Source organism: Anopheles ziemanni, chromosome 3 (assembly GCF_943734765.1).
Source record: "Anopheles ziemanni chromosome 3, idAnoZiCoDA_A2_x.2, whole genome shotgun sequence".
NCBI classification, from domain to species: Eukaryota; Metazoa; Arthropoda; class Insecta; order Diptera; family Culicidae; genus Anopheles; species Anopheles ziemanni.
The window spans coordinates 65369782-65393644 of NC_080706.1; the positions used below are offsets into that span (position 1 = coordinate 65369782).

Below are 23863 nucleotides of genomic sequence, written 5' to 3' on the forward strand. Positions count from 1 at the left end.
GTTCCATGATTAAGTATCACCATAGCACGTTTAAATTTAGTATATTTTTCAACATAGCGTAACGAACAAAACGTGGTGTAACTAACAGAAAGTAAAAAGTAAACAAACCGCCACTTTGACTCAAAATATCCAGACCACACCAAAAAGAAGTAAGGCATGCCGTTTTTTAGGAAGGAATTTCGGGAGGAACCATCGGGACTCACAACCTGTATGTTTGCTCTAATAACAATGGTCTTCGCTGCATTAACTTCGCAGCCTCCCACGGAATGGTTATCCGAGGGATCTTCTTTCCTCACAAGGATATCAAAATCGACCACATGCTTATTGACGGTCATTTTTTCTCGGGCATCACAAACATTCACAGCTATCGGCAGCCTAATATGAGTTCGGACCACTATCTACTCGGTGTTTGCATGTGGTCAAAACTAGCGATGATCTACAAACCCCGGGTCGCTAGAGCGCACCGCTTTAACATCGCCCTGCTGAAGGATGATGAAGTGGGTGTGTGCTATTGCCAGACTCTGGAGGCGGCGCTTCCATCAAAAGATGTGGCCGCTACTGCACCAATGGAGGAGGTATGGGCTAAAATTCGCTCTGGAGTGTAAAGCTCATCTTCCAAACATCTAGTTGCTAGATTTAGGTCGTAAACATCAGACTGGTTTGATGCGGAGTGTCAGCTGCTCGCTAACCAGAAGAACCTTGCCTTGGGTAGAATGCTGCAGGTTGGAACAAGAACCAATGTGGAAGAGTACAGGGTTGCTAGGAATAGGCTTGTATCGGTCTTCAGAAGGAAAAAGAGAGCACAGGAGCATTCAACTTCTGAAGACCTTGTGCAGCACCACCGGTCTAGTGACAGTCGAAAGCGTTCTCTCAGTTTGTTTCCCATAGTAGACTGAGGCAAGAGGATAACCCTTCATATCTCCATTTCAACGTGCCCTTAGAAGGTGTGATCAGGCGAGTAGGCATTGACACGTGAGCTACCATCTTCTGGCACTCTATTTATCTCCTGGGCTACGCGGACGATATTGACATTATTGCAGTCAACATGAGGACGGCTACGGAAACGTATGCTGGACTTAAGTCAGAGGATCCGCGGGTTGGACTCCAGGTCACCACGTCATAGACGAAATACATACAGGGAATATGGAAACACTCCAGATACTTTTTCCTGTAGTCCTCAAGTCACATGTGACTCTGGCACGTCCTTGGAAACTCGGAGGGCATCCTCGCTGGAAATCGCACCTTAGTCTACGCAAGTGGCTACATTCCGGTCAAGTGTCCAGTCGAACAAAACTGATGCTCTACCGGACTCTAATCAGGCTTGTTGTGCTCCACGGACATGGATGGACATGGACCTTACTGGAACGAGATCTACGCGCACTTGGAGAGACTGAGATGGCTGTGGGCATATACCGAGGAGGCCTGTTAGCTATCCAGCAAGGGCGGTTATCTTAAAGGACCCAACAAGCACGCGGAGGAAAGGGTCGCAGCGAGTATGGTGGTTTGACCAGGTTGAGGCAGACTTACGGAGGATCGGTATCTCGAATTGGAGATCTGAAGCAAAGGACCGGTTGATATGGCGCAATAATTTTATCATGGATTTGATACGGTTCTAGTCCGTTTATCATATATTTCAAAACATGTTTGTAATGCTAGTTCGGTCTGTTGTGATGAAATTATTATAAGGAAGCGTTACTTTTTTAAATTGTTTGTTTATTGTTCACTACACATGACATCACACTAGGGGGATACTATTTCCCTAAGAGATAACTCTATTTTGTAATAAACCGTGTAAAACGAATAATTATTATGAAGTAAAGTGAGTCCATACCATACATTTTCACAAATAAATTTTCAAAATTTACCGTTCAGTTTCCGTTTACGATGGTAGTTCTCTTTAGCTCGAATATATTGCTCATAATTTTGATTGTCGTTTCTGACAAAATACAAAAATTAAATCTGTGTGTGTTTGGAGATTATACTAATGAGCACCTTCCTAAACAAAATTTTGTGTTTATTAGGTTCTATTATAAAAAAAAAATTTATATGTACTTCTATAACTTCAGCCTAAATTAAGCCTTTCGAATACAAAATTATCATTCTTCTGAAGTCGTAGATTTCAAACAACTTAACTGTTATTAAAGATTTGTTGGATGCCATTCTAGCATCCATAACTAGCAAAAAAAAGAAATTAATGAAGTTTTTTTCATCGGTGTACGATATAGGCTTCCTCTCTATGATAACGTTTTGGGTTTTTTTTTTTGGTTTAAAATCGCCGCAGCGAGACTGTAAACAATATCGCACTAGACCATGGAGGTTGTTTGATATTGCTGCTTACTAAACATGAGTATAGAAGACGCTTTGCATGTGAAACCTTGTCTCTGGAAATGTTATATAGGTTGATAAGTAATTTGTTCAAAAGGCCGGAATTTGATTGGTGAGAATTACTTCATTTTCTTGGTGGGTTTGGAGCTAATTATATCTTCTGATTTGCTCTACAAATCCATATCAAAAAGGATATGGTAGTGGTTTTGTAAATTGTTTTCACTTTTATACACAAAGTCTATACTTGATTAGAATATTTAACAGTCACTTCGGTACGTTTACATAAATCTTTACCATTTTGCAGATTCACTTTGTATATGTATAGCTTACAAATAAAAAAAGACGTGAACTAATAGTACTTAGAACCATGTATGTTTAGTAGAAAGTTACTCGATTGCTGACCGGAAGGTACAAACAATAAATGATTTCAAAAATGGTCGTAGCCATGTACGAAATCGGCAGCCAGTTTTTAAAAGACGTGTGCGTCGGAATGCATTGCAAAAGAGTATCGTAGTACGTAGCTTAATTCTTGGAGGAAGACCCAAGATTTGCCGGTGCTGTCGCCGGCCGCTGCCCAGGAATAGGGGCTGAGTTTGTGCAGTTACAGATGGCTTCGAATATTCTGAGCACTATACCTCGTGTGCGGGTTACCATCCTATGTTGCTTGATGCCACTTAGAAGTTTATTGCCTAGAAGAGAATAACATAACATTAATAACTCAAAATCGTTTGTCTCAATTTTAGTTATATATAAAAAAGATACACTGTACCCATAAAGTCAGTACACAGCAGGCTACACCAGCTACAAAGGTCATTTTCTTTGTAAGGAACCAATGTTTTAAAAAAGTAAAAATGAGGGATTGTTTCTGGCACTATCCTCTTCATTTTGATGTGATTTAGCCGCGATACGACTTTGGGTTTCCGAGATATGGTCAAAATAGTGCCACAACACCCTAAACCCGTACCAAAAAAGTGAGTACACAGCAGAATGTTTCATCATGTTTTGTACTATAGTTTGCGTTTGTGTGGTATTTTGGTGGTTGTTTTAAGTTTTATGACATAACATGAGAACGTTTTAATCAATTCATCAATGGTTGATAACAAATTCACTTCTTTTTTGGCCCAAAATGGCCAGAAACGGAACTCCTTTGCAGAAGAATAATGAGAATAATCCTACCAACGATTGAATATCTTAAAAGCTTTTCCATTGAGTTTTGCTAATAATAACAATTTAGGAATGTACCATTTTAAAGATCCCCTACCTAGAACCTTGACAGCAAACACGACAGAAATATCTATGGAAAGTATACCATTTTTATCAAAAGAGAGAAAACGAATAAAACCATTTAACAGCTCTTTTTCGATATCATGTTTATTCAACGCCACTTGAATTGAATAATATTTATTTATTCAATGATACTTGTACCCAGTACAATCAATAACATTTAAAAAAAACTTTAACACTTAAAAAAAAACCACCACGCATCCCTTTTTGTGTAAATAGTGCAAAAACTAAAAGAGACAAAGAGTACTCAAAAAAAAATTCCGCAATTGATTTCATAGACATTAAAAAAAATATTAAGGCTGATTCAATGATATGATTCCACGTTCAAGGAAACATAAACGTATCCGGAGTAAAATCTGCAGCACATTTCGCCGAGAAGTATGCTTTATCACAAGGATCCTTGTAGGATGTTTCTGTAATTGAAACCATTAGAAATTAATGTTTCTAAACATTCCTTTGGCGACCCTGTGAAAAAGGGAGTTTGCTACGTACGGACGTCTTTGCAATGCGTTAAAGCTTCCTTGGCTTTGGGCTTTATATCGGGTGGCAACATGGCTTCTATTTGAGCCATTGTTTTGGAGAAGCTGATCTCCCCTTTTTTAGTCATCTGAAAGCATGCGTTTTTTTAAATTGCTCAAGAAATCCAAACATGGGAAGCATACTTACTGTCCCTGCCATTTGAGCTATGCACATGGTATAGCATTTAAGTTCTTTATGGGGATCTTCAGGAAACATTGACTTTCTTAGCGCATGCAGCTCCGCTTTTTATTGATTAAAAGTTGAAAACAGATGACAGTTAAAAAAGCGGTGCAAGGTATGATCAATTTTAGAAAGTATGTTCATTACCTTCCTCTACTTTATACTTTGGGGCACAGGCTTGGCGCATCATATCCATGGAGTTGGTGAGTTGTTTCATCGTCATCTAGCAAACGATATTCACAATGGCATTACAGAAGAAAAATGCTCTTTCTGTGGATAGCCCTGGAATACTCACAGCAGCACTGGCAAACCGGAACAAATATTGAGCACACAAACTCACCACGAGCGAAACCAGCATGGAAACATTCATGGTATAAAATGCATTTTAAATAAACTGAACACAAACGCAGCCAGATTAGTCATAGTTTGGTCAAAGACAACTGGAGCTTCTCTGTTGGATATACCTTCTTATAGGCTATGATTGAACAAGGTATGTCGATTCAATCAAATTGAAATAAAAGGTTGTCAGAATCATAGGCTTAATTAATCAATTAATGTCTACCTCAGATAATATCTGGTATGAATATCACCCAAACAACCTAGGTACTTATTAAACACTGCATACTGCGGCACAGTATACAATTAACGAAAGTTCCGACATGGTCGTATAACATAAATTGCACAAAATAATATTACTCACCATTTTTAGGCCGCTCCTCATCCTATCAGAAATGGAGGAAAAGAATAGAAACATCATTGTTAGGCACTTATACACAGTGTTAATAAAAGTACACGTTGCAACGTACCAATTTGCTCTGGAGCTTTATCTCCGCGCTCTTCTGGGCTTCATCGAGCACGTTGTCCAGAAACAGATTCAAGTCATTCATTTTGTCTGAATCTTGCTTAAATTCCGCTATTCTGCTGTCCATGTCATCGTGACAGTGCTGAACGTCTAGATTCATTTCGACGCGCATTGTGACGGTTTAATTGGTAGGTTTTGGGGTGATTGCTTGGCTGGAAAAGCAAGATAAGTCACGCTATTCCGGGCGTAGTCGGTTAGGGATATCTGACAACAACAGGTGGACAGCGTTAAACTACTTTACAGCTGTTAAGAGCTTTTCACTTACAACAACGTACCAACAGGTAGTGTGCTATTCGAAAATGGGGAGTTAATACCTCCTAGATGCTAAACATCTCAATAGCAAAACCATAAGACTTTCGTAGAGTAGTAAATAACTTTTTTATAAAGAGAACTATTACAATAAAAATAATAATATAATCACTATTATTAATGCCAGTCCGAGAGAAAATAAAACAGCAATGGTGGTCTAGAAGCCCAATGCAGAGTGAAAAACAACATTCGAAAGCATCGTCCTTGACCTACGTTAGCCTGCACGACTTGAGGCATGTTTTCAGATGTTTTCGCAGCCTCTTTCTGAACGCCTCGCTCGTGCGGGGATGGAACACATGTTGTGCAGCCCTTATATGTTTAGCACGGAAGAGAAAATATCTCAATTTCCCGCGGAGCCGGAGCTCATCGGTAGTCGGCTGACAAGCGGGGTGGTGACCGGTTTCGCTGACCGTGGGGCAGTCAGGCGATAACACCGCGAAAAAACCCCTGCTCTCCCCCTTTCGTTGGATTATAGTGTACACGATCCCGGGAATCTCGGTGTAGAAATGCATCTGTTGGTTCTTCTTTCCCCTTTCCGACCGTCCTATCCGCCACCTGGGACGTATTATCATTCAATCTTATTTTATCTGGCTCTTGTGCTCTTTCATACATCTTGGCTCTCTATTGCTCTATTGCTGCTTGAAATCAACAAACGGATCTACAGTCTCGCTCATTCCCACAAGCATTTTTTTTTCATTTTTACAGCCCTTACTCGATGCACTAGTTTATTAGCACGATTGCATGTGTTGCGATGCACTTGCCGCGGATGCACACACTGTTGCACACCGTGTGAGCAACGGTTTCCATTGCACGACACAGGTAAGTATGGAAGATTATCTTCGTCCATTAACATCCAACACTTATCTATCCTCTCATATCTGCAGCGCCCGACACATTCGCTTGGATTTGGAAATAGTTTCACCTGAATGGGTTTTCTTCGTTTGGGCTTCAAAAACGCTCGGCCTATTTTTGGCTCCAATGTTCATTCAATTACAAAAATCAATTTTCTTATCTGATTGAAAATCGACCCGTGTAAATGTCTCTCACGACCTCAAATCTGGACTAGGACTCACGCACGCAAAGCACCGCAGCTCTTAACAGCTTTTACAGAGGCTTTTCGGAAATATATATTATACCTCGCTAATCTCAACAAGGATATTGAAGAGCAAGGGTAAGCTCGGCAGATTAACAGGTACAAGAAATAACTTCACTACTTGTGACTTGATACGTACACGGCTGCAGTACAAAATTACTGCAAATACAGCTCCAAATTAAACGCGACGACTATTCGCGAGGGAAATTCTGGTCGACTGTGCTACACTTATCGCACGAACAGAACGCTGCTCTTTGCAGCCGCTAGCAATTGCTTGAATTGAATACAGATTTTCTCTCGCTCGCATTTCCGAGAGACTCTCAGCAAACTCTCCCCTGGTGTTTCGCCCCCTGGACCACCGCCCCGATAATGTTGTTCCCTTAGGAAATTGAAATCTCGCGGAAACAGGTTGAAGTTTTCCACAGCGTGGAAGGACAGGTAGAGACGTTTGTGCTAGTTGAAGCTTTCCAGTCCAGTTGTCCGTGCCACCGAGGGGCTCGGTCGATGACGGGCTTTCGTGGGGTTTTGGAAAGCTCTGCTTTGATTGTGCATTACACTTCCACGCAATATTATAGTTGTAGAAGTTTTTGGGGATTTAAGCATTTTCAATTAAGAAGAAAAGCCCACATTCATATTACATTTTATTTTGTTTATTATTTGTATATTATAATGTAAAACTCAACGGACCGAACAGTGTGTCAATGAGTATCTAAAACTAAACTAAAACTAGTGTAGAAGCGTGTGAATAAACTTATAAAAAATTCGGGTCCATTGTTAGGCGTAACTAAAAGGTATTACCGTTATCACAGAAATTGAAGGCGTAGTAAGCTCTATTAAAAGTATAGTATTGCTCATAGTGGTCATTGGAGCAAACTGGCCATAACGAGTACTGTTAGAGCATAATCTTAGAAAATCAGAATGACGAAGCCGTCTACAAGGTGCATTGAAGTTAACTAGTTCTAGTAGGTTTTGGGCATCAGTCTCACCCTGAATCAGCTTACCCACAAACACTGCCTGTGCTATCAGTCGTCGTTTTTTGAGTGTTTGCAGTCCTAAAAGAAGGCAACGTGAGTGGTAAGGGTATGGATCAGAGTTTCGCTAGGGGGGCGACCGTGTCGCCAATCTCGTAAACCTTTTTTGAATGTTGGCGTCTACAACTATTGGCACGATAGGATTGAATATAGTGCCAATAGTTGCGGAAACCATATAACACTATTAAATTCCAAAATAGGGCGAACTAAACTAACAAACAACGTTTTAAGACACATAGGGTCATTAAATTCTTTCGTGTTTCTAAGGACAAATCCTAGCGTCTTATTTGCTTTTGCTATCATTTCATTATAGTGGTCGTGAAAAGTAAGCTTACTGTCGTTAGGAGTAAGCTTAATAACGCTCGGAAGTCCCGAATCGAATTTCTTCTTTGTAATATTTGACTATTTAACTGCCCAAGTAACATTTCCAAGACCTATTAGACTTTAACAAGTTTTATCAATGTTTTAACATGGGTGTACCAACTCCAATTGGTTTTATAGAGGTTTCTCAGCAGGCAAAATAGTTTTAATAATTTTGACATCCTTAAAACCTTTTGAGGATAGCTATAAAACCGCTCATTAAGTCTAAAATCTTAGTAGACTTGAAGAGTCTGTAAATACGCTGTTAAGTCCTTCTTAAAACCTTCTCTTAAAACCAATCAGTGATTTTTGGTCTAGAAAAGGTTTTAAGGGATGGTTTTGACAACGTTCTGTAGAGTGGGCCCTCTTACACTTAAAACGGGTTTATGAAGGTTTTATCATAGACTTTAAGATATTTTACTCTTAAGATGAGACTTAATGATGAGCATGAACAACATCGTTACAACCATGATAAAACTTAAAATGTTACTTGGGTGATAGCTATATGTGATAGGCTTTTTTGTTCTATGAAACGACACAATGCAGCACTTCTAGACACATAAATTTAGTTGATTCCAATCACACCAAAGACATAAATTGTTGAGAGAATCCTGTAGTGAAGAGCAATCCCTCAGATCTGATAAATCACTATAGAGTTTGAGGTCTTACTGTTCATCTCCACATAGCGAACTCTCCTCCGTCGAACTGTCGAACTCAGTTCCCGCAACAGCTGGGAAACTCGTAGGAAACTGGTAGGAAACTCTTGACAGCACTAGCAAAGCCCCTCGTTCTGACGTTTAATAACTGACGGATTAAGAAGAAGCGAAGAAGACCGAAACAAATGCGTGTCCACTTAGCGAACTCGGGAAACTCGAAACTCCATACAAGTTTGACAGGAGTTTCACCAGAGTTTCCTATGAGTTCGCTAAGTGGAGATGAACAGTTAAGCGTAGAGCAGCACAGACACATTACGAAGGACCGTACACACATCATTGACGAATAGAACAAATAACAACGGACCTAAATTACTATTTTGAGGAACTCCAAAAAGACTACTAAAGGGTTGCGACAAAGCGTCATTAAGTTTTACCTTATAAGAACGACCATTTAGGTAGGAACGAATCCAAAAGATAAAATCAGAAGTAACACCCAGTCGTTCAAGCTTCGCTATCATCGATCGCAGAGCGTTAGTCGAAAGTCAGTAATGTTAGGGGTAACGGAGCGCTTAGGTATGAAGCCGTGTTGAGAAGTTGAAAAATACAAAACACAAAACTTTGTTTTTATCACGAATAGAGTTCAGATTGGTAAAAATCAATTTGAATGAGGTACTTCCAAACTGAGCGCCGGGGCTCACCACCTCGACGGCGTGGGTGCGAATCCCAAACGAGACCGGACCCTCCCCTGTACGAGAGGACTGACTATCCACGTACAACAGGGAAACAAGTCTCGTAAGCCCTTAACGGGCAGGCATGACCAAGAGGTCGTTACGCCAAGAAGAAGAAGAAGAAGAAGAAGAAGAAGACTTCCAAACTGGTAAAATCCCAAATGAAGCTCCCCCAGCCGAAATCGCTGTCGTGGCTACACCATTTGTGAGCGGTTGTACCTAAAAGGTATGCAATGGGTGAAACAAATACCGTTTCAATTGAATTCTCGTTAAATTACAGCGTTTTACATCTCACCTAGCAACCGCGGCAGTGTATGTAGAACATCAAGAATGCTAGCCTACTGTAGAGTACAGGCTGGTCCCGGTTTTCGTCAGCCTCGGATTTTCTGCTTCAGACTACTTTGCTCAATTAAAAATATCTTCCAATTGAAGCACTGAATGTATTATTGTAAACCTTCACGGCATGAAAACCAAAGAAGTAAAACGGAATCAAAGACAATCAACAGACAGGTCGGGTCAAAGCTGTTTTTTGCTCCGCCATTGTTGTGACAGTTGGTTAAAAAAGTGTTTACAAAAATTTCCAGCTTACTTGTGGGAGATCTCCGCCAAAATCGTCACGAAATAGGTAGTTGGTAATTCTAGATCACAGTATCCATGGTTTTGCGGATAGAAACTGCTCTTCTGTGTGAAATCATGGGATATGGATCCTTTTGCTCGCTGTGATTGCCGAAATTAAGTGTGTTGGTCTGCTTTATATGGAGCCTTCCTCCAGAACATATTTCGAACGCCTCAACTCTTTGTTCTGTTGAAGAAACATACCAAATTTGCAGTTTTACCCCACTTTCTTCGCTGTTCGTGAGAAGTAAACAAAATTTTAACCAACTGTCAAAAATTTTCCCACGGTTTTCGGCTCGTTACATGGTATGCTGCGACCTGTCTGTTAATTGTCTTTGAACGGAATATAAAACGGTTGATGGCCATTGATTTGATGATTAAATACACAAACTTTGTTATAGTTTGAAGAACACCTTCATATCAATCACTGAAAATTCAGACGAAAAGAATATACACAACCAACGTTTGTTTTGTGTTAGTCAAGTCTTGAGTACCCAAGGAGAACCTTGCTGCACTTTCCTACCAAAGGTATACATGCCTACCAAAAAGAACCTTGCCAAGTGTAGTTTTGGTAGGCTTGGACTCCTCATAACCTACCAATAATTTTTTTTTGGGAGGCACCGCAGTGGAAAGAGGTACTGGCTGTCAAACCTTTGTTTGTTTACTGTTTACTGTTTACTGTGCAAGTCTGGCCAACTAGCAAGCATTCGACCGTGTTTTTACCAGCGTATTCGTTGTTTCATTAGTTGTTAGATTTTTCTTATAGCCGTTGTTACCGGGTGTAACATAGTATCGGTGGCCAGTGTTCGATAGCAGCGCTTGGATCAACCGACTCGGCCACCCCGAGGGACCGGGTTAACTCGCACCAGACAGTAAGTACGTGTGTAAGAACCCACAGCAGAGTTCTTACTGATGATGATTTTTCCGCGCTTTTCACACATTTCAGTGTCTCGACAAGGAGGAAGAAGCGGCTTAAAGTGAACATCAACGCGTTCTACGTGTTTTCACTGGCCATGACAGAGTGGTGCTGCCCATCATTCATCGAAGGACCCTGCTACGATCCGTGGTCGCTGTTTGCCAGCACGAACCAGAGGAGGGGTCGGACCATTTCTGGATGTTTCGCCTGATCGCCTTCCGAACCGGACGATAATATATTATTATTATCGATATATCAAAACAATAAAACAAACAAAAATATTTTCCTGCATGAAAATAAATATTATGGGAAAGAAAAGATATCCTGAACCCAGCTCATATAATCTACTACGAACGGGTATACGTTTTTTGCGCGTATAGTCAGAAATAGGTATTATAAACGCACAGTCACGTCAAAAGCGTTCTCTTTTGAGGCGTCCCGCAAGTATAAAGAGAATTGTTTTACCCTTCTTTTCAGAAGTCGGTTTACGCCTAGATTGCATAGGAAATCTGCTGCAAAAGAAGGGGTAAAAGAATTCTGAAAAGAAGAGCGGGCAGTTCTGAAGAGAATTCTTTTACCCCAAAATAACGCCAAAATTTCTCGTTGGGTAGGTATTATAAACGTAATGCTTGGTCTACACGAAGCGCAAAGCAACCTTTGCAAACGGTAAAATACTGTCAGATGGGCAGTCAACTGTCAAAGTAAGAGAAAATCTGTTTTTCGGTCGGCGAGTGAAAAACAGATTTGCAAAAATTTGCGCACCTGGTAAAGAGTGCCGGTGGATGGGAAAAAGTTGTTTTTGATAATGTACAGTGGTTGTTGATAAGATTTCAGTGTACACAATACATCTGTGCTGTTTTTTTACAGTTAAACAATAAAAAAAATGCTGAACGCGCTTACATCTACATCGGCTCACGAATAGCAACGTCTACACGAAGCGAAAAAAAGTGACAGAAAAAATGATATTTTCGCCTATGTTTTCAGAGTTTTGCGCCTCGTGTAAACTAAGCATAAGAAATTTAGTCCGCTAGCCCCGGTTTTCGTCGCTGTCAAAGTCCCGTTTGGTGACGAAAACCGGGGCCAGCCTGTATTTGATGTTGAATCGCAAAACCCACAAGTGGCAACTAAACGGGTAAGTAGAAAAATCATCACTTTCTAGGATCTACCAGAATGAAAGTTGAAGCATGGATGTATGAAGTAGAGACGACCAGTTGAAAGGTACAGGATAAGGTAGGCTATGATCGCTTTTTCGCATCAGAAAACGAGGGCGAAACACAGCAATCCTCGCAAAAGTATGTTTTTGACCGGAAAGCGATTTTCCCCTACTTTTACCTGTACCCCTCGACTGGTCGTGCCTACTACAAACATCCACGCGACAACTTTCATTCTGGTATATCCTAGAAAGTGATGGATTTTCTACTTACCGGTTTGTGTTGCCAGTTGTGGGTTTTGCTATTCTACATCAAATACTCTGCAGTAGTCTATCATCCTTGATGTTCTACATACACTGCCGCAATTGCTAGGTGAGATGTAAAACGCTGTAAAGATTATGGATACACTAGAAAGGATGTATAACATGAAATCCCTCTTGCATTACTTGCATGAGTTTATGCATATTCGGCTACGCAATCAACCTAGGGATGCGGTATGAGGGGGGCCCATGGCCCCCCCTTATATCACAAATTTATAACAAACGGTTCAAATATTCAAACTGAATTGATGTGCCACTAGTGTTGTGCTTAATGAATCTTTTGGCGAGATTCATTCATATGAATCTTTTACCTAAGATTCATTCAGATGGATTCATGAATCTTTGCGGATTCGAATATTCAAAGCTTAATGAATTTTTCGAAACCTTAATGAATCTTCATGAATCTTTCATGGTTCTGTCATGAATCTCCCCGATTCTGTCATAGGCGTGGACAATGAGACCAAAAGAAAAAAAAAAAAAAGGTGGTCCCTTAACCGACTTTTGGTTGGTGACTTTACATCATTTGGTGTGTCTTTGGGATTCATGAATCTCGCGGCGAAAGATTCATGAATCCCTTATAAGGCAGAGATTCATTCAGATTCATGAATCTGAATCCGATTTACACAACTCTATGTGCCACCTATTACAAAACTTTCAGGCGCAAACGTCGAAAAAATGACGATGCGGCGACTAGGGAGTCTCATTTAGGATTTTACCAATTCCACGGTTCAAATATTCAAACTGAATTGATGTGCCACCTATTCCATAACATTCAGGCGCAAACGTGGAAAAAATGACGACGATGCGGCGACTAGGGGGCCTCATTTGGGATTTTACCAAAATCACAAGGAATGGTTGTTTGGACTTTGTTTTGCACAAATGAATTTTACTTGTCAATCGAAAAACTGGTGGAATTAAAACGATTGAAATATTTCCGCTTTCACAATTGGACTTGACGGATGAATGAACTTTAATAAATACACCTGCTGTTTTAAGTCACCTTTTTCGCTTTTGAGTTGCGTACGCAGCCATGTTTGACAGTAGGTACGCAGTCCATCGCAGCTCGTTCAATCGCAGCTGTAAACCAAAACAAAAACAAATCATGTCGCTGTTACGAAGACTCGGTGTGCTTAATAGGCAAAAGATCCTGTTCCCATTAGTGAAATTCTCTACAAAAACCGTCGGCGATGTTCATGATTCCCCTACAAACGAATCTGAAACTCATTTTGGTTTCGAAACTGTGAAGGAAAGCGAAAAATGGAAGAAAGTGCACAAAGTGTTCGAAGAGGTAGCAGCGTCATACGATTTAATGAATGATGCAATGTCGATGGGAGTGCATCGCGTTTGGAAGGACATATTCATGGAGCGATTGGGCCCAGTTGGCAACGGAATTCGCCTTTTGGACATGGCTGGGGGAACCGGCGATATTTCGTTTCGATACATGAAATATTTACAGAGTTTACCAAGCAAAGATCGTGCCTCTAGTCACGTCACCGTTTGCGATATCAATCAAAACATGCTGGATGTTGGTCAAAAACGATGGGAAAAGTAAGAGACAGATAAAGTCTACCCAGTAAGATTCAAATAATGTAAATTGTACTTTTCGCCAGGCTGAATTTACAAACTGCTGGTGATTCGATTGATTGGGTGTGTGCAGACGCTGAAAAGTTACCTTTCGACGATAATACGTACACTGTTTACACGATTGCTTTTGGAATCAGAAATTGCACGCACATCGATCAGGTGAGGGTTTATCCAAATATGTCGTGATGAATATTTCATACATCATTGCACTGTTTTAGGTTCTCAAAGAAGCTTATCGGGTATTGAAACCCGGAGGCCGTTTTATGTGTCTCGAATTCAGTCATGTTAACAACGAGTACTTAAAATGGTAATTTTAATTTTATCGTAATCGCTGCGTAATGTCTCGACTAATGATGTATTATATTTGTAGGCTCTACGATCAGTATTCATTTCAAGTCATCCCACCCATGGGACAAATATTGGCAAACCAATGGCAGCCGTATCAATACTTAGTGGAAAGTATCCGGAAATTTCCATTGCAGCGGGATTTCAAAATTATGATTGAAAATGCAGGCTTCAAATGTGTGCATTACGAAAATCTATCGTTTGGTGTAGTAGCAATACATTCAGGATTTAAATTATGAAAAGGTGCTATGCTAAAATAGTCGATGCAAGAAGGAAGTTGAAATAAAACGATTCTTAAGTTGTAGCTTTGATAAGTGGTAGCTTTGAGTTGTTTGATTATGATGTGTTCACTAAGTGTCTGGTCGATCAATTCACTGATTGAATTGATGAAAGAAGCCGTCAATCCGAACTCATACCTTGTTATGTACCTGTTTGAGTAATCAAGCTGTGACCGGCTCTGTTTCTGACGTAAACTTTTCGGCTGTTCCCCTCTTTGCGCCGCAAAGTTGTTGAGTTTGCGGCTCGTGTAGCGTGGCTCACAGAATTGGTACCGCAAAACGCGACTACACGAACCGCAAAGATTTTGACGTAAACTTATACGGTTTTTGAGTTTGCGGTTGGAGTTTGCGGCTCGTGTAGCAGGCCGGACACTATAAAATGACAAAATAATACCGTAACTACAAAAGAAACACGTAAATTTATCACCGTATGTCAATTCATTTTGTTTTTGAGATTTGTTATGTTTACATTTGTTTCTTCTTCATCTTCTTCTTCTGGCGCATTTGAGTTTGCGGTTAGCTGCCAAAAACTTTGCGGGTGCAGTTTTCAGCTCACGGAGCTGAAAAGTTTCTGACGTAAACTTTTCGGCTGTTCCCCTCTTTGCGCCGCAAAGTTTTTGAGTTTCTGACAGTCTATGAATGCGTCAGTCTCTGCTGTTTTTGTTTTTGTTATCAGTTAACTCAAAAAGCTTCCTTCGAAGCAAAAAAGATCTCATCTTCAGTTCACACAAAAAGTAAAATATGCATCCATCACAGGCGATAATGTGATGGATGCATATTTTACTTTTATTTTTTTTATTTTTTTTATTTTATAAGCAAACAAGATATCATCTTCAGTTCACACAAATCTGATTTTATCCAAAAGTTTCAAAAAGTTTAATGATAATGATTAAAATATTTTATCCTACCACTTTTTATGTAACTTGAGAACATCAAAATCTTCCTTCTTCATGCGAAGAAAGTTAATTATAGTTTCATTTGCTTGCTCTGCTACAGTATTGTCCAGCAAACGGTTGCCATCTTCTTGCCTACGCACAATACGCCTGTTGCGTTGCCTGTTGCGTTGTTGCAAGTTTTGGGTACTCAACTCGATGTCCCGCGATAGGGTAGTTAGCCACACTTCACCCATCAACAGATTATCCATCTTTTACTTTTTGTGTGCATTGAAATAAAAAATCAAAAACAAAAACCTCTTTGCGCCGCAAAGTTTTTGAGTTTGCGGCTCGTGTAGCGTGGCTCATAGACAAAGAAAAAATTTGAATATTCTATGATACATGTACACAAGAACCCGATCTCTTAACTCTTAGTATAAGCTATGTGTAAAGCAATATTCGAGATACGTGGAAATTCGAGATACGCGGATTTTTCTGGTCCCCATTATCGGTGTAAGTCGGATATCGACTGTAATCGGAAAGCCTGACGAAAGAGCAACATAGTGTTTGGAAGACGTGTTTTTAAATTATTGCGTACGCAGCCACAAATAACATCAACAAGTGGTCGTATCTTCGACGGACGCCACATGACGTTTACGTCAAAGCTCAGCTTTCCCACAGTGAGTTAGTGGTGTGGTACGAAGTTATTTGTGGATTATGAGAAGTGATCATTGTGCTGTAACTTATTTGCATTCAAAATCTTTTCTCGAAGACTTGCACACATTCATTACATTTGCGATTAAGGTACGTACTAGGGTAAAAGAGGCAGAAGAGCCAATTCCACGTTGTGAAGCATACGAGTGTTTATAAACACTCAGCGTTGTAAGCATTGTTAGTAAGCGATGAAATGTGTCGCGGAAGGGTGGGTGTACTGTAAAGTACTTATGATTGAGATCCTGAATTTATTGTAAGTACAAAAGTGTTGCCAAGAAAAAAAGTTTTGAAACATTATGCCGTTTATGATAAGCGATGAATAAAAAATGTAAAAACATCTGAGCACGCAGGGTTTCAGTAGCGCGATCTACACGAATCGCAAACTTCAAACCAAGATCGTTAAAAAGAGAGGTCGCAGCGGCAACATTGATCATCATTGATTTGATGGCAAAACACACAAACTTTCTTTTTGTTTGAAGAGCACTATCATATCCACCGCTGAGAATTGAGATGAGATAAATGTACATCAGGGGGTCCGCGACAGCCGAGCGGTAGCGCCGGTTAGAAAATCGGCCCACGCCGGGGCTCACCACCTCGACGGCGTGGGTTCGAATCCCAACCGAGACCGGACCCTACCCTGTACGAGAGGACTGACTATCCACGTACAACAGGGAAACAAGTCTCGTAAGCCCTTAATGGGCAGGCATGACCAAGAGGTCGTTACGCCAAGAAGAAGAAGAAGAAATGTACATCAGTAACGTTTGTTCTGTGTCTGTTAAGTCTTGAGTAGGTATTATAAACGAAGGAAACACTAAAATTTAACACAAAGTTTCGTTTCTTCGCTATGAAAGTCCCATTTGATGTCGAAAATCGAGGCCGACCTGTATTCCTTCAACTGAAAAAGCAAGGTTAGGTATACGGTCTTCGTGGACATAGGCTACTGATCCAAATACACGGAGAAAAGAATACACAGGCTTCTTGCCCCACCAAATTTCGTATGGTGTAACACGGATCGCTGATGTTGGAAGAATATTCTGCAGTGAATTTGCGGTAGATACTGCCTCGCCCCAATATTTCTTGGCCAGCCCTGATTCAGACAAAAGGCATTGGATCATTTCGATTAACGAACGATTCTTCCTCTCGGCAGCTCCATTTTGTTGTGGACTATATGGAGCTGTCTGTTGTAGAAGAATTCCATTCTTGCTTAAAAAACTCTTAAGGCGAGCACAAGAGTATTCTCCACCACCATCTGCTCGAATAACTTTCGGCGATCTGTTAAACTGGTTCTTCATCATTTGAACGTAAGCTTCTATCTTTTCGGTAGCTTCTGATTTTTGCGCTAACAAATATATCACACAGTACCGACTGAAATCGTGTACCATGGTCATAAAATAACGCTTTCCGCCTAGTGTCTCGACACTCAAGGTCCACATACGTCTGTATGGATCAAGTCACCTACCGCGTTAGACTTTAGGGAATGGAATTGGGGAAGGGAATATTTAGGGAATGATGTTCTTGTCATTTTTCCTTCAAAGCAAGCACATCATACTGAGTCAATAGAACACTCGCGTATGTCTAATCCAAGTCCTAATTTCTTCTGCATGATGATTTTCACAGCACTATCCTCCCTGTGACCCAGGCGATGATGCCACATGTGAATGCAGTTGGCATTATGTCCGGCCGTTGTCAAGAGGGTACGCTGTACATCGGTATTGAGTTGATAAAGATTTCCATTGCGTTGTCCTTTCATCAAAACTTTGCCGTCTTTCTTCACAACACAACCATTTTTGTAAAAGGTTACTGTGCAGTCCTTATGACACAACTTGCTTACAGACAGCAGACTTCCTGACAGTGACGGCACATTATACTCATGTTTCATGTGCCTGACAAGGATGTCCTTTTCATTTCCATTAATAGCACGAAACTTAGCAGATCCAAACCCTGCTGCAGATTTTTCCCTTCCATCAGCCAAGCTTACATTTGTGGTGTTCGCACGTATATCATCTAGTAGCGATGCGTTGCTAGTCATTTGAGAAGTTCTCTTGAATCGAAGATCCATGATGCAAAGCAATTCTCCTTTTCAGATCTAGCTCCCAAACACACTTCTACTTCTGCATTTCCATCCACCAAATGCGCCTTTTGTTTAAACGATCTGTTCATAGCTTCGTCCTTCGTCTTTTTCAGTAATCGATCCTGTTCTAGCTTCCTGCAGTAGCGCCTAATATGCCCTTCTTTATTACAATAATGGCAGAGCCTTTTCTTCTGCACAGGTTGCTTCGTTCTTACAACCTTACAAGAATGCCACTACCCATTTACATGGCCATCACGCTCGACTCTCTACCGCCATTCATCTACAAGCTTTCCTTTCACGAATTGCAAATTCAAGTCTTCTTTTGGTCGGCTTTCACGGGCGGTTATCTATATAATATAATCTATCAGAGCATCTCCCATACTTGCGAGTCGGTTCGACAATTGCGTTATTTCAGCAAGATGTTCTGCCATGTTGCCATTTTCGGGCAATTGTAGACGAATCAGTTTTCTAAGAACACGAATTTTGGAGGATAGCGTGGCTCGTGCATGATGTTTCCGCAGAGCTTCCCACATTTCTCTTGCAGTTGCGGAACGGATGACGTGACACGCTTTGTTGTCGTCGATGGACAAACCAATAAAAGCTCTAGCCCTACCATCTTTAACAATGCAGGTAGCATCAGGCGTATCTGGCTTCTCATTTTTCACCACGTCGATCAAACCTTCCTTGGTCAGCAGCAACACCAGCCGAAAACGCTAGATTTCATAATTGAAATCGTTCAACTTTTCAATCGAAAAATTCGTATCCACCATTTTCACGTTCAAGATTGTGGGCCCATAACCTGTTGATTATTTGATTCTCTTCCACTGCACTACTCTGGTTTTATTACACGTACTGAACAGAAACACAGATGACATCTGATGAGACTAACATACAGACAAAGAATAAAATCTTGTTTCACCTTCATCACAGTCTACTACTACCTATAGCCTACTCGATTGTTGAAATTGTAATCGCAAACTCAACAGTCCATACATTTTGTATGGGAGATTCCGTTTTCCTATACTGACCGGCCCCGGTTTTCGTCACCAAACAGGACTTTGACAGCGACGAACACCAAGGCTAGCGGACTAAATTTCACGACTTGACTGACACAAAACAAACGTTGGTTGTGTACATTCTTCTCGTCTGAATTTTCAGTGGTTGATATGAAGGTGTTCTCTCAACTTCCTTCGAACGATCTCGGGGTTCTGGTTTGGGGCACACCCACAAGATCTCCTGAGACTATACAAGACAACTATACTGTCTGTCTTGGAATATGGGAGCATATGATTCCCCTGGGCCGCCAAGACGCATTTGATTAGACTAGAAAGAATCCAATACAGATATCTTAGACTCGCACTAGGGGCTATGAAATCAACCCATACCATCCCTAGAAGTGATGTCAGGAGTGATGCCACTTAACACGTTGACTGCCAAGCGTTTTTAGCACACTTTTTTAACACAATCTTTTTTATTTAATTTGTTTAAAACATTTTTTAAACCAACCACTTTTAGAGGCTAAGCTAAACCTTAGCTTCCCAAAGAATTGATATAAAATATTACTATAATATGTATGTTGCATTTTCATTGATTCATGGGCCAAAAAGTTTTTAGAACTGAGTTTTGCTGTCTTTTGGGTGAATAGTTCCACTTACATCTAAACTCCTCCATGTTTTCGGCTGTCAAGATATGTGGCCGAAGTTGCCAGTATCCATTTTGCCGCATCCGAGGTATGTTTGGAAGGCAGATGCGCACCGTGAGCGCCTTATGGTCCGAGAAAGACAATACGTGCATGTCTGTTGCACGCAGTTGATCCTTCATGTCCTTAGAGACGTAGCAGCGATCGATGCGAGAGCCCGAACCACGTGTGATGTGAGAGAACTCTACAAAGTTTCCTTTGAGAGCCTCCCAGCTGTCACACAACTGCATACTGTCAGTTTTGCAAAGTGAGACTCGTATTCCCCATACCCGTCGCGTCCTTGGACTTCAGCACGCAGTTGAAATCCCATGCAAGGATGACTGGTCCCGGTGCATTCCGCAGGTAATACGCCAACGAGCGGTTGAAAAAGAGTTCCCGCTCAGCTCTGTTTTGATTTCCCGAAGGAGCGTAAATGTTGCATAGCGTGGAAGAATTCTCAAGCCGGACGCAGATTAGTCTTGAGTCCAAGCTATGTTCGACGTGAGAAAATTTTAGGTTCACCCGCAAGGCAATCGCTGTACCTCTCCTTGTGTGATCAATGTTTGTTACAACATTCTACCCAGGGAGCACTAAGTCTTTGACAGAAACTTCTTGTAGGAAGATTATGTCTGTGTCAAGAGTGCGTATAAATGTCCGTAGTGCATCTAATTTGGTAGAATTGGATATCGCATTGATGTTTATCGATGCGATCCTCATTGATGTCATCAACTCATCCATCTCCACCAAACTACTGTGCGTCCACTTCCATTAGCCCAGTCGGTTTCGCTGCCGTAGCGTTGGTCTTTTTGGGAGGACGACCTGGCTTACGCTTGATCGGTTCCTCCCCAGACTTGCACGACACGTCGCTGTCCGTCTGTTCGTCCGTCTTTCTCTTACCTGCCACTGTTTGCCAGGAAAGGGATGAAGGTGTAGCGGAAGGTGAAGGGACACGAGGGGCTTTGAACGTCGATGAGGCATCGGCGTCCACCTGAAGTCCAGTGTTTCCATCTTGGTGCTGGTCGATGCTACCGGTACGGTCAACGCACTTGCCCGGATGAAAGATGCTACTGCCGGGACGGTCCGTGTACTAGCCGCAACGCTAGTGGCCTGCATCGGGATGATCGTTGCTGGTGCGCTTATTGTCAGGCTCGAAGTCGATGTGCTCGTCGGGAATGTCGGTGCGCGGACGGCCGGTGCGCTCTCCGGGACGGTCGATGTGGGCGCCGGGATGATCGGTTTGGGCTCGATGGAATGTGCATTGTGCTTGCCGGAACGGTCGGTTGTGCTCACCGGGTCGGTCGGTGCACGGACGGTTTGTGTGCCATTCTGCACCGCTGACGCATACGACAGCCTCTCGCTGACGCTCGTCTTCTGAGCCACAAGTTACCTGCCTTGGGTGCAGGTTATCCCATGGTGTGCAGCAAGCCGGTATGTTCGACACGTTTGCTGCTGTCCCCGGTATGTTATCAGCGTCTCTTCCCCTCCAATCAAGATGTATGACGGCACCGGCTTAGACAAGACCGCTGTGACGTAGCGGTATCCGTCAGGGATTCCGGCACACGGGTATGGCTTCGCCCATACTCCGGACCGGATTGACCGGACTTCTCCGTAGCGAGCAAAGAATTCCGAAATGCATCTGTCCGTGATGTACTCGGACAGATCGTGGATTTTGATGACCACGGAATTGTCGACCATTGCGATCGGAATCGGGAATTTCTTCCCGTCGCATTCGAGAGAATGCTTGCCGTCGTTCTCCTCGACGGTTCTTAGAGCAAGGCTCTGGTCCTTCACTCGGATGTGAAGGAAGTGGGATGCCGGCTTCGTCCGGATTGATACGATTGTAGAGCTGCTTAGACCCAGCTTGGCCATGGCGAGGGTTGTGGCCTCCATCAAGGACTGCTTTTTGGGGAGCTTCGAGAAATTCACCCGCAGGGTGCTTCTCGAAGCATCCATGATGTGGTTTGCTCTTGCACTTTTTTTTGACACTCTGTTTCGTAAAAAGTGCGTCCGATCGCAACGAGTCTCGGAGAGGAACTGTTCATTGAAACTGAATTATTCGAAATTTTCAGAAATTTATTCAATTTTTGTTCCAAAAGTGTTGTAGAAATGTTAAATGTTCAAATAGGATTGTTTCATTCGGAAACACGAATCCTTCAATTTAAGCAATTATGCCTTAAGCGTAGGTCTTAAAATCTTAATCTAATATTAAATACAAGTATGCTCTACATCATTTTGCTCAGAAAATGTGCGCCACAAACACGTTTATTAATCCGTTTCTACTTGACTATGTATGTGATTCGAGGTACAACAAAAGCTAAGTAAAAGTGAGAGCTATGGAAAAACTCAATCCTAACAATAGATAAAACCGAACAGACATATAGAAGAATTACTAGGAATAGCATTTCCGACGAAAAAAAATAAAATAACGGACAAAACTCTGTTCCCGGTTGAAGCATGAAGCGACTGAAAGTTTATTAATTTTTACAATATGTTATGTACCTTTTCTACAAAATTTCAAGTAGTTGAGTATCTAAGAGCAAAGATATCAGTACTAAAATACAGAAAATGCAAACTTCTTTGTAAAATGTATGAACTACACAGATAGATGGTTTTAGATGTGAAGGGTGAAATTTTTTCGAACTTCAGATTAACATACTTAATGAATTTTTAAGTATCGCAAGTATCTTCACCGAAAATTTCAAATCGATCCGACATCTCAATAAAAAGATAATTAGTCTGAAGTAGTTGGGGGTCCGCGACAGCCGAGCGGTAGCGCCGGTTAGAAAATCGGCCCATGAGCGCCGGGGCTCACCACCTCGACGGCGTGGGTTCGAATCCCAATCGAGACCGGACCCTCCCCTGTACGAGAGGACTGAATATTCACGTACAACAGGGAAACAAGTCTCGTAAGCCCTTAACGGGCAGGCATGACCAAGAGGTCGTTACACCAAGAAGAAGAAGAAGAATAAGTCTAAAGTACAGGAAAACGGAATCTCCCATACAAAATGTATGGACTACCCGGGTAGTCCGGTTGAACGTTTGAGGGGTATCAACCGAAAAACGCGAATAAAAATTATTTAAATTCCTTGAAAAATTTTGTTTTCTTTAGCAAAACGATAGAAAATGAGTTTTTCTAGGCATTCTAAAAGTTTCATGCCGATACGTCAATCCAATCAAAAGTTATTTGAAAACGAAATTCCCAAAACTACTCGGGTTGGCGGTAGAACGTGTAACGGGTAACAAAGTTGTTCGAAATCCGACTTAATTTCGGCCAAGGGACTCTTTTATTTTTATTCGACGAGGATTTACTCCAGTACGGCGGTTGAATCCAGCTTCCTGGACCTTCGCAAGCTAACCTGGAGGCATAGACCTCTATTGAGCTTGGAACCGACTACTAAGGCCATATGTCCTGATTTTCTATGTGAGTCATAGTTTGACTGCGACCATGAGGCCATGTCAACTCTATTTCTCGATAACCTATTTCAGGAAAACCGCGCACTGCTAACCACACCGGTGCGTTGTCAAACTGTGAGGAGGGACTAAATAGGACCAACAACCCATGACTTTGTAGCTAGTAGCTCTTTCGACTGCTCGGGATATTAGATTATTGTCAATTTCCGCAAAACCATGGATCATGCGATCCAGTATTTCCGATGTATCAGCTTATATCGTTCAACATTTGGTGACAGACACTTGTTGATTCTTGATACTAACACCGTGGTCAGCCGTGGAACAGAGGGTCTAAGTGTGTGTGTATCGATTTACGCGGAGCTTTTAACCACCCTTTTCGTGAAAAGTTTTTTTTATCTTCCTTGAGTATCTTCCTACAAAGCATTTCAAGCAAAAACAAAGTAAAAAAATAGGTCAGTGCTTTAACCTCTGGTCACAGCTTTACGTAAACGCGTGCATTGTGTGGTGACAGCTTTGCGCAACCGCATGTGGTTGCGTTTTAGATCTGTCAAACGAGCACAG

General features: G+C 41.6%; 3 protein-coding genes across 3 annotated transcripts; 1 reads left to right on the plus strand and 2 right to left on the minus strand.

Annotated features, from left to right (window-relative positions):
* Window positions 1-2847: 2847 nt before the first annotated feature.
* On the minus strand, window positions 2848-5294 carry LOC131290046 (uncharacterized). Its single transcript, XM_058319425.1, has 3 exons — window positions 5115-5294; window positions 5009-5030; window positions 2848-3014 (listed from the first exon to the last, which is right to left on the minus strand). Exons 1-3 carry the CDS (start codon window positions 5280-5282, stop codon window positions 2848-2850), a joined length of 357 nt encoding a protein of 118 aa, XP_058175408.1. The 5' UTR covers window positions 5283-5294.
* LOC131290043 (general odorant-binding protein lush-like) lies at window positions 3934-4645 on the minus strand. The gene is made up of 5 exons (XM_058319424.1): window positions 4604-4645; window positions 4456-4531; window positions 4276-4370; window positions 4102-4216; window positions 3934-4022 (listed from the first exon to the last, which is right to left on the minus strand). Exons 2-5 carry the CDS (start codon window positions 4529-4531, stop codon window positions 3934-3936), a joined length of 375 nt encoding a protein of 124 aa, XP_058175407.1. The 5' UTR covers window positions 4604-4645.
* An 8147-nt stretch (window positions 5295-13441) lies between the features above and the next one.
* On the plus strand, window positions 13442-14585 carry LOC131287682 (2-methoxy-6-polyprenyl-1,4-benzoquinol methylase, mitochondrial). The gene is made up of 4 exons (XM_058316759.1): window positions 13442-13897; window positions 13960-14092; window positions 14152-14240; window positions 14304-14585. Exons 1-4 carry the CDS (start codon window positions 13452-13454, stop codon window positions 14515-14517), a joined length of 882 nt encoding a protein of 293 aa, XP_058172742.1. The 5' UTR covers window positions 13442-13451; the 3' UTR covers window positions 14518-14585.
* Window positions 14586-23863: the final 9278 nt, after the last annotated feature.